The sequence below is a fragment of the Numida meleagris genome, chromosome 1 (genome assembly GCF_002078875.1).
Source record: "Numida meleagris isolate 19003 breed g44 Domestic line chromosome 1, NumMel1.0, whole genome shotgun sequence".
NCBI lineage: Eukaryota > Metazoa > Chordata > Aves > Galliformes > Numididae > Numida > Numida meleagris.
Genome location: NC_034409.1, coordinates 135,285,399 through 135,295,501, shown reverse-complemented (window position 1 = coordinate 135,295,501; position 10,103 = coordinate 135,285,399). Strand labels below are relative to the sequence as shown.

Below are 10,103 nucleotides of genomic sequence, written 5' to 3'. Positions count from 1 at the left end.
GTGGGATTGTTCAGAAGAGCTTAGTTCCTTCTTCTGTGCCACGAAGGTGGGGTTTACCTGTGTACGGTGGTCCTGCTGTGCTGGAGGTTGTCCCTGGCAACAGGGAAAGCTGCTGCATGTCAGTAACTCAGGGCCTGGAGAAGGATGATGCTTACGTTAAATCGCAGCTTGCTGGGAAACCTCAGCGCAGAGGCTTCCCCTGCTCAGCATCGCTTTATGAAAATGGTGCTAGGATACTCAGAAGTGCTCCCTGTGAAATCAGATTCTCACCATACGAGGGGATGCGTGCCTGCTCAGGTTTAGGTGTGTTGAACTGTATTCAGAATGGCATCTTTCTTTTCAAAGCAGGAAGGTGAGGGATGTGGCCACGAGAGGGCTCTGTGAGGACAGAGCCATTCAGCAGGGGCAGGGCTCCTGCTTTGCTGCTTCCTGCCAGGAGCTGGAAGGACACTTGGACTTGCATTCAAGTATGGCTTTAGAACTGGCTGGTGCTTCATCCTGTCAAGGAGGAATTCTGTTCACAGCTGGCTGTGCAAGTGCATCCTTCCCAAAAGCACAGGTATTTGAGGATACAGCATCTGCAGAGTAACCTTAGACTGAAGTAGTTAGAATAAAGTAGCAGTGTGGAACAAAGTAGAAGTGCAGTGTCTACTTACAGCCTCCCCTACACAGAGTAAGAAATGTTACTTCTTCCACACTTGAGTCAAACCTCTTGTTCTGGGCTGTGCTCTTGCAGCTTTTGAGGCAGAAAACTTTAAAAAAAAAATGTGTACAAAACAAAAAAAAACAGACTGTGATAAATTAAATTAGATTTATTTTGTACAAAGGGTAAGAGGTGTCACAGTTAATACAATACAAAGGATATGTAATTCCATACACCTGTTCCAACATTACAAAACGCCCTGAAAAGACAAGGACAGTGACTTCAAAAGGAGTGTCCTTACATTGATCACATTCTACTCTGAAAACACACTAATTTTTTAAAAAAAAAAAAAAAAACAAAAAATGACAAATCCACCAGTTGCAGTAGTTCCAGTTATCAAGTCTGACATACAGTACAAAGCGTTAAAAACACTTACTTGAAAGGCAGGAGAAAATTGGTCAAGTGTCAGTTAACTCATGGAAAGCTTAAAGTGTGCTTGAGTCAGTGCAAAAAGAGGAATGTGTCCGTTTCTGGAGTCCGACCGCCTGGTTCCCTCTGGTGAGCTATCCCTGAGAAAGCACCTTCTCCCTGCACATCTCCCGCAGTTTGTCGATGGTTGCCATGGACAAGCTGCCAGGTTCTGTGAATATTTTCTGGGGGCAAAAATGAGAAAACCCTGTTAAAAGAGCGACTTTAGCCAACGTGCCAGAATTCTCACAGAATTCTCTGTAAGCTGTGTGAGATCTCTCCGTTGGTGGTAGCAATGGTGTGGAATTGCTTACTGCCCCTTGAAACAGAAGAATCATCGCCTACTCCTTTGTAAAGACGTGGTGGAACACTCGCTCTGAGCTGCTGCTTTACAGGTCGTGCGAAAGCAACGGCACAAAAGCTAGTCTGAATGTTGAGTCTCCAGTTAAACTCCTCTTCGAAGGCATTTGTGACACTGGATGCTACGCCTAGTCAGGCATGTTGTCCCAAGCTGGAAGGGATCCACGTGGATCATCCAGTCCAACTCCTGGCTCCACAATGAACCGCCCTGAAATTAAACCACACCTCTGGCCTCAGAGCATATGAAGCCATCCTGGGTAGTTCTACACAGCCTCGGTGCATTTTTCACGTACAACAGTCTGTTGCCAGCAGAAAAGCTCAGTGTTAATCCTGTACTGTGCTACCTTTGTTCTATTCTAGTAGGCCTTTGTGGGTAGTGGGGTACATGGATGTAAGAATTTGAGACAATTCGAATGCTATCACAAACTTCTATAATTTCTCTTGCTATCCCTTGTGGCTTTTGAGATCTCAAGAACGAAACGTTTGTTTTCACTGCTTGATTTAAAACTTCTGACTGAACAGGATGTGAAGCAAGCTGCAAGTTTATGGGCTTAAGTCTACAGCTGAGATGTGGGGGTTCTCACTGCTCTGTACTCGTGCCAACAGCTCTGAAGATGAGGTTACAAATGTGCCAGTTCTGAACAGCATCTGCTAACAAAGTCTGCATTGCATTAAACTGAAAATGATGGGCCTGCTCAAGAGGGAAACACAAAATACCCACTCTTACCACCACCTCTCATACTACTGTCTGTACTTCTGCAAAGAACCAAATAAAAGCACCTGCTTCAGCAGCACGCAGGAGCCTAACCTGTGCTGGTTATCTGCCCTTCAACCATCTCCCTTTTAAATTAAGCTACACCTGTGATTCACCTTTCCCCTCAGTCCTTTAATTAAAGCCTCATAAGCACTAATAGTTAAATTTAGCTTCCTTGTCTATAAGTGAAAACGAAACCTGCCATCAATGTGCCAGAGCTGTGCACGGAGCTGTCAGGGGCACCCAACTTCAAAAGCTTGAGGGTTTATATATTTATATATAAATAAGTATATATATTTATATATAAATATACATAAATATATATTATATATATAAACGTTCTTCCTCCTTCCAGCAATTCCAAGAAATATGTTTCTCCAAACTATACCCATCTTTTTGAATGGAGAAAACATTTCTAAGTCAGTCCTGTTAATTCCTAACTAAAGGCTGTGGGGAATTTACCTGCATGAAAGTGTGACACTCTGTTACAAACGTTCCTTTGGTGATCTGCTTGAATTTGTCACAAATGTCAGGGAAATTGGTGGCTTCCAAAATAAAAGCTTGATGTTGCTTAATTAGTGTTAAGGCCACGCGGAAGATGATCTTTGACCCTTCGTAGAACAAGCAATCCCATATTCGGAGCACAGTCTGCACGAAAGGAGAGAAGTCAGATTGCAGATCATAGGAAATCACCGCTAACGCGCTACAAAGGAAATGATAAGCATGAGCGTGCACTGAAAAGAACGGAATGTCAGCGATTACCTCAACTGGAAGGATGTCAATGAACAAGCAGATAAACCAGCGTGACACCACAAGGGTCCACATGACTCCGTGTCTTTCCATCAGCTCGGCCACAGCTGGAACTTTCATCTTCACCAGCTCTCCCAGCACTTCCTGGTCGGTCTTCAAGCCCAGCATTGCGGGACTGTAATAATCTTGGAGAGAAGAAGCCGTTGTTCAGTAGTCAGTATAAATTATTTTCCACAGAATTGAGAATGCCCCCATGCAGCTGAACATACGTTGAGCCCACGTGTCCCAAGTTCAAGTAAATTAAACCACGCAGTGAAGATGCCTGCATTGTGGTCACACAGCCCTTCTCTTAGCCAAGGATGATCTCTGTACACGACACAACATTCATGCCTCCCAAATCATCGCCTGTGTGATGCTTTCTGCCAATTTATTCTTCCTTCTCACGCACAGACCATAGAACCACAGAATATCCCAAGTCGGAAGGGACCCATGAGGGTCAGACCCACATCTGCGTTATTGGTGACTGCACTAAACCACTGTAACCACAATTTGGAAGAAGGGAGCACACTGCAAGGATTCGTCCACAGCCTGTCTGATGAGCTCAGCACTCCTGCAACTGAGGTGCAGGCTGAATAACGAGCACCTCTGTTCTGTAAACTTCACATCGCCACCAGCGAGCGTCCCTGGGAGGAATGAAGACCCCGTGCCACCACCCGATACCCTGAAATCAACAGCAGCCGCTATTTTTAATTCATGCAGCAGAGCAAATGCCAGGATGTTGGTGAGAATGCAACCAGACACCACGCTGCACTCAGGGAGCTGCCCAGCAAAAAGCTCACAGCCAGAGACCACGCATCCGTCGCTCCTTGAATGAGCGGAGCTGCGAGCAGCTGGGAAGCCTCAGCCTGAACTCGAGTGGCGTTCAGGTTCGTTAGATGGAGGCCAAGCAGCTGGGCTGCATGCAGCGCCCTGCTGGGGTACTGCTGCCAGGTCACGGCAGGGAGAAGTCACGTGCACGGAGGCAGCATCCAGGATGGTTCTATATGTAGTTATTGTACATTAATTAGAGCTACCAGAGATATTAATTATAGTTATTACACTGTAATTATAATATCTCTCATTCTCTATATCATGATACATATATCTGTATGCGTATGTACACAGAACTACCCCCCTCTAACCAGGAAAGCAGCATTTCCAGCCCACCCTCCACAGCTGGGCCCGCTGTCACCGGTCAAACTGATGCGGTACCCTGGCTGGGTGCCACAAACGGGGGCTAACATCACACCCGCACTGCTCCCTGCTTTGTTCTGACTTGGGAGCAATGCCCAACCCCTGAGCCCCCGAAATGTCCCCTCAGCAAAGCTCTGCGGTTCTGGCTCTCCTCCCCCGTCGCTAACGCTGCTCTGTGTGCCTCCTTGTCCCCATCTTCTGTAGCTGGCTGCTCTGCCCAGACTCTCCCAGGCTGAGATGCCCTTGTTTATAAACAAGCTGACACGAGCTTACCCCTACAGAAAGCCATTCTGCACAGGATGCTGCGCAGCAAATTATTTCCACTCACCTGCCACCCAAATACATCAGCTTTGCGATCCTTCTGCACTGTGCCACAAACGATTTGAAATTTCTCAATCTGCATTACCCAGAAACAATTAGCATATTCATTAGTATCCCCTCTCTGGGGAACGCTGTGCAGTTTATGACCCGGAACGGACCTGAGCCAGCATCTGCTCCCCATCTGCCACTCACTAATGAAAAATAAATAAGTAACCAGCAAGTGTCGGTTAATAGTGTACCTATTGATCCGGGTTGCTTTGCAGGAACATCCTCAGACAAGAGGTTATCTCCTGAGAAAACGCAGTGTCAGATCACTTCCTTTTATTTCGACATTGAAAAACTGAAGTGATTTAGGCGATCACACACTACATTACTTCTCATGTTCCAGAAGGCAACAAATGAAACACTGTACTAGAAATTATTCTTCTAATTTATTATTCATTACTCAATTCCAGAAACTCATCTGGATGAAAACCAACTTTCCCAATATGAATCATAGAATATCTCAAGTCAGAAGGGACCCTAAAGGATCATCAGGTCATGGAGCGGCTTAAGGTTGGAGGGGACCTTCAAGATCATCTGGTTCAAGCTCCCCATTTCCAAGCTCTTTGGCAAGTCGCCCATTGGCTTCCCTTGCTTTCTTCGCCCGCTCTGCGTTCCTGGGGCTGCCCACAGCGAGTGGCACCTCTCTGCATCCCGCACCAGATAGGGCTGCCTGCCAGCATCCCCCAGCAGTAATGAGATTTGCAGGAAATAAGGATTTGTGAGGACTGCACGTCCTTGTGAGGTGTTACAGCTAGATTAAGCGGTTCCAAAAATAAAAGTTTAAGAAGCAGTACTCTTCTAGCCTTGAATTACCTCCCCGAGTCAGAGCCGCAGAAGTTAAAAAAGAATCCTTCGAGTCTGTCGTGCATATGTCAGGTTAAATATAAACACTCCTTCTGCAAGAAGCAGCCTAGGAATTATTCTTAGTATTGCAGAAATACCCAAGGCACGACCTGAGCCCCGCTGCACGTCTTCCAGCATTTCTAACTATTATTTCAACAGCCTACGTAACCCAGCCTGGGACAAACCAAGCGATTTGCATTTGTCATGTCCATGGGAGACAAAGAGGAAAGAGACCAACCTGCCATTTTAGAAGACAAAGTTCTCTGCAGGGCGACCTCTGCGGTACAATAATCTGCAGCTCCTCAGTCCGCGCACCGACTCCACCAAGAGGTACAGGAGCTGAAGAACTGCAGTGTGCTGTGCAGCCACCACACCTCCCCACCTCAAGTTGCACTCCTTCATTTGTAAAGTTTTCTCTTTCTCCCCAGAACCGAAACTGGTTCATTTTTACACCGTTCTGCAGCACTCCAACATGGCTCCTTGCTGCAAGAACAGCAGGTTTGCTGCTGGACTTCCCTCAAGGCCCGAGCAGAAAAGCAGAGCAGGCTGCCAACAGCAACTGGCCAGAGTCACGAAGAGCATTCACTTCGACGTTTCCAGTCACAACAGAAACCAATTCTACTGCATGCTTTTGTGGAAAAATTAAAAACAAAACCTTTCCAGCATTCCTTCACTGTTTCCTCCCCTTGGTGACTCTCAACCTGCTCTGGCCAGAAAGGCAGGGCAATGCTCTGCTCTTCTGTTACCACCATGGGATAGTTCAAAAAGATGCGACAGGTCTTATAGGAGTCTGTATTGCGAGTCCTTGCGTAACAAAGCTGAACAACACATGTTTGGGAGGAAATCGGAAAATCACAACAGGAAAAGGAGGAAAACCACGAGTACTGCCAACTCCTTTCGCACTATCGGGTTGAAGTGACCCCCCGCAGATGTCCTGGCCACAGCGATATCCTGCAGATACGTGCTTTAGTGGCAAGCTGAACTCGTACGCTGTCACTTTAAAAACAAGTTCCCCAACCTCCAGGGGAAGATGAGCAAAACCCCCAAAGAGGCTGAAGCCATCATTTTTAATTCATTGGGTCAAAGCGAACAAGAATTTCTGTTCTGGAGTTCTAACGCACCAGCAGCAGCCATCCCACTCACCTCTGAACAGTAGCTCCAAAACAAACACAAACATAAGCAAGCCCGATTCATTTTGGATGGCCGCTACCTTAAAGCAGGGAGAACACAGGCACTGTATAGATGTTTATGGGCTGTGATACTCAGATTACACTAAAATTTTAGATTATGCTATTTTGAGAAATTATTTAACACCTTTCGGCAAGCACAAACAGGCGGTGTTTTATTGTTTCTGCATAATCTCATTTGTCCATATTCATCTCTTGCCTCTGATCCCAGATCTGGGAAATGGATGCTGGGGGACAGAAAGAGCCTTTTGGTTTCTTATTTGCTTTTCACGCAGCACAGTGGGATTCTGAGCAGATGTGGCAGCTACCGTTTGGAAACAGAAGAGGGATGCTCTTAAAAATAAAGACCGTAGAAAGAAAAGCAAAGAAGATACTGTTCCTGACTTCCCAGTGGACAAAGATGAAATACGAAGGAGCAAAGACTCTGTATGCAGCCTCTTGGACACAGAGAAACAAAGTGAAGTTGGCAGCACGTTAGAAAGCACACACACAGTTCAGCCATTCCAGTTATGAGGAATGAAACAGGCTGGGTTTGGCTTTCATAGTAACTCACTGTTATATGTCTGATGCAGCTGTGCGTCATTAGAAATCAACCTAGATTAAAGACACAGCTACCAAAGCACTCACGCACAGACTGCACATAACAGAACAAAATGCTGCTGGTCAGTTTTCCTCTCAGACACAGGGTTTGGATTTTGGGTGGTCCTGTGTGGAGCCAGGAGCTGGACTCAATGATCCTTGTGGGTCCCTTCCAAGTCGGGATGTTCTGTAATTATGATTCTATGAAACTTCCTCCATTGCAGAGGAGCTCATGACCAAGCACAGCAGATTAGCAGGAGTGCTTGCTGTGCCTGTGGAGGAAGCAAACACTTATGAATGTACAGCTGTATCATGAGTCTTACAGGACTGGTGAGCAGTGCCGAATGAGGATTCTGGATTTCTGGCTAATTCCTATATGGGATTAGGAAGAGGAACTACTTTATCAGTTCACCGCACTGACAAGATTATTCTTAACACCTCAGCATAAAACACACACTTGTATTATCTCACACTTAAAAATAACCTCACAAAGTTACATTTTCTTCAGCTCCTTACAGCAATGCTAGAGTCACAGTGGGAGCTCCCTAGTAAGTCGCTCAAAAGACTTGGGCAGATGCAGGAGACTTAACTAGAATGCTGAGCAGACACACATGGCTCTGGCCTGATATTTGGAGAGGAAAACACATCCAGCCCTTCAGCCGGAAGAGAAAGGGGACAAAATCCACAATCCTCTTAGTTCAAGCCAGAAGAAGCTAACAAGAGAATTAATTTTAATCTTGAAGCAAACTGCAAGATGCACAAGTGAAAGAAGCAGCACATCCCTCCACTAGCCATCAACTGAGAAGTGGGTAAAAGCATTCAAATCTTCTGAACGTAACACATGTGGAATAACCACGGCATCTCTGAAACGAAACAGACCTCACTTCTATACGTTCCGGTGGACAAAAGCCACTACCGGGCATTGCTCATGGTTTCCTTCATCTCATTCCTTTACTCCAAAGCACATACCCCTCCACAAACGCATTCTTTATGTCATTATCCATGCTGTAGATACAGCATACTATGTTTTGAAATCATTTCAAAGCTTGCTGTAGCTGACCAATTAAAAAAAAAATTATTCCAATATCTTAAGATACAAATAAAGGCAGAATAAGCAGGTTTTAGCTCAGGAAAAGCCCAAGTAATCCTTGGACATATTCACTACTGGAGGAGAAAGTATGAAACTCTGTATATGACATTAACCCAACCAACATTAGAAACCTGCATCCAGGTTTGATATTCACATTTAATGCAGGAAGTTGAACTTGAAGGCACATGAAAGAAAGGGTTATCAGCTCCACTTACAGAAGCGGAGCTCTGTAAGGAACTTCTGTTTGTAGTTTTTATCCAAGGAATACAAAAAGCAACCTTGACTACTTCACAGAAAAACCACACCATATCTATGGGCTTTTCAATATAGTAAAACAAAGTCTTAAAAGAAGCATTAGCTACAGGCTAGAATGAAGCAAATTCCAATACAAATATGGCAAGTGTTTTTAATAACAGCCATTTATAGCTGGAATACACTACTAAGAGTGGCAGCAAGGGCTCTCCTTCCAGCCAGGCCTAGGGCTTTCATGAAGTCAAGCTCCAGCCAAAGCGGTCTGCTGCAGGGGAATGGGAGGAACCACTGCTGCGTGCTTGGCTGGCTTCTCCTGCAGCAAGCCCAGTTACAGAGCCTGCTTCATGATTAATTTGAATATACGATGCTTTTATAGGAATTTACAAGGTCAAATACAAAACCTCGTATTAGGATCTCCATAGAGCACCTACAACCTCCTTGTACGTTTGTCAGCAATTTGACAGTGTAAGCTTCTAGTGGTCAAAGATGTTCAGGAAGGCTGCATTGTTATAACTGGAACCAAACATGCAGAGCCCCAGGTGACCACTAGAAGGTCAAAAGATTCCAATAATCTTTTTCAAAAAAGGTCCACTTTTGCTCAAATCCACACCTCCTTATTTCCTCCCCCGACCCAACTCCCTCCTTTGAAAGCAGCCAGGTAGTCTTAGCTTTGATCAGACCAAACTGAATTAAGTCTTGATGTGAAAACTTTATTTTGCTGGTGGCTTTTAAACGGGATGAAGCTTTGGTTTGCTGGGAAACAAGCAGGAAGGCATCACTGCTTGCACAGACAGCCGACAGCAGCAGCCCCTTTCAGAGCAGTGCCAGGGCAGAGTGCTGACGGTACCTCAAGGTTTAACATAATGAAATTATTTTAATGTCAGGCTTGCCTGTCAGTGGGACAGAGGCATGTTTGGCTTCTTAGATGGAATAAATCATTTAAGCCTTGCTCCCACAGTGTAAACACAGCCATGCTGAGGAATACAGTGTTCTTCAGCATTTTTAAACACGCTGGGTTCTTTTGTTGCACGTAGCCAAAGTTTAGCATGTTCCCACAAAAAAGGAAGACTGAGAGCATGAATACTTTGTCATACACAAGAAACCTGTGGTTTAGGCAAATCTGTAGTACTCCTACCCAGCTACCTCAAGCACACACACTGAACAATGAGCTTGTTCTTTTACTGATGAGTCTTGTGATTTGCAAGAGATGTTTCTAGGAAATAATATTATTCCAGAGTATAAATATACTTATAATGTAAATGAAGAATAGCTTCAGTTCCTCATTTCCTGCTGTTTCCAGCCTCCCAAGTCTCCTAGCAGTTCAGATTTGTAAGTAATAAGCATTTCAGCCTTATCAAGGTTTCTAAATATACGTACACGCTGACCCCTACATTCCACGTTCAGCTTATCAGGACACGGCATGCTTAACTTCTAGATAAATACAACTGACCTCTAACATTCAGAGATGAATCCTTTCGTTGTGCAGCTGACTAGCAGCAGAATATGTCTCGTATTCTCAAACTATCCAGCCTCTCTCCCTGGGGCAGACGTGACGCTGTACCTCAGAGTTGCACACCA

At 45.1% G+C, this 10,103-nt stretch overlaps 1 protein-coding gene across 3 annotated transcripts in view; it reads right to left on the bottom strand.

Annotated features, from left to right (window-relative positions):
- Nucleotides 987–10,103, bottom strand: part of GRTP1 (growth hormone regulated TBC protein 1) — a 28,875-nt gene continuing 19,758 nt past the window's right edge. For 2 of the 3 annotated variants that reach the window (XM_021414886.1, XM_021414876.1), the window contains 3 exons: nucleotides 2,988–3,160; nucleotides 2,688–2,873; nucleotides 987–1,296 (listed from right to left, as the gene is read on the bottom strand). In XM_021414886.1, coding sequence (XP_021270561.1) covers nucleotides 1,207–1,296; nucleotides 2,688–2,873; nucleotides 2,988–3,160 — 449 coding nt within the window. In that variant the 3' untranslated portion in view covers nucleotides 987–1,206. Of the gene's footprint in view, nucleotides 1,297–1,350; nucleotides 1,680–2,687; nucleotides 2,874–2,987; nucleotides 3,161–10,103 lie in introns of those variants that run through there. The other variant, XM_021414866.1, reaches the window with a different exon arrangement.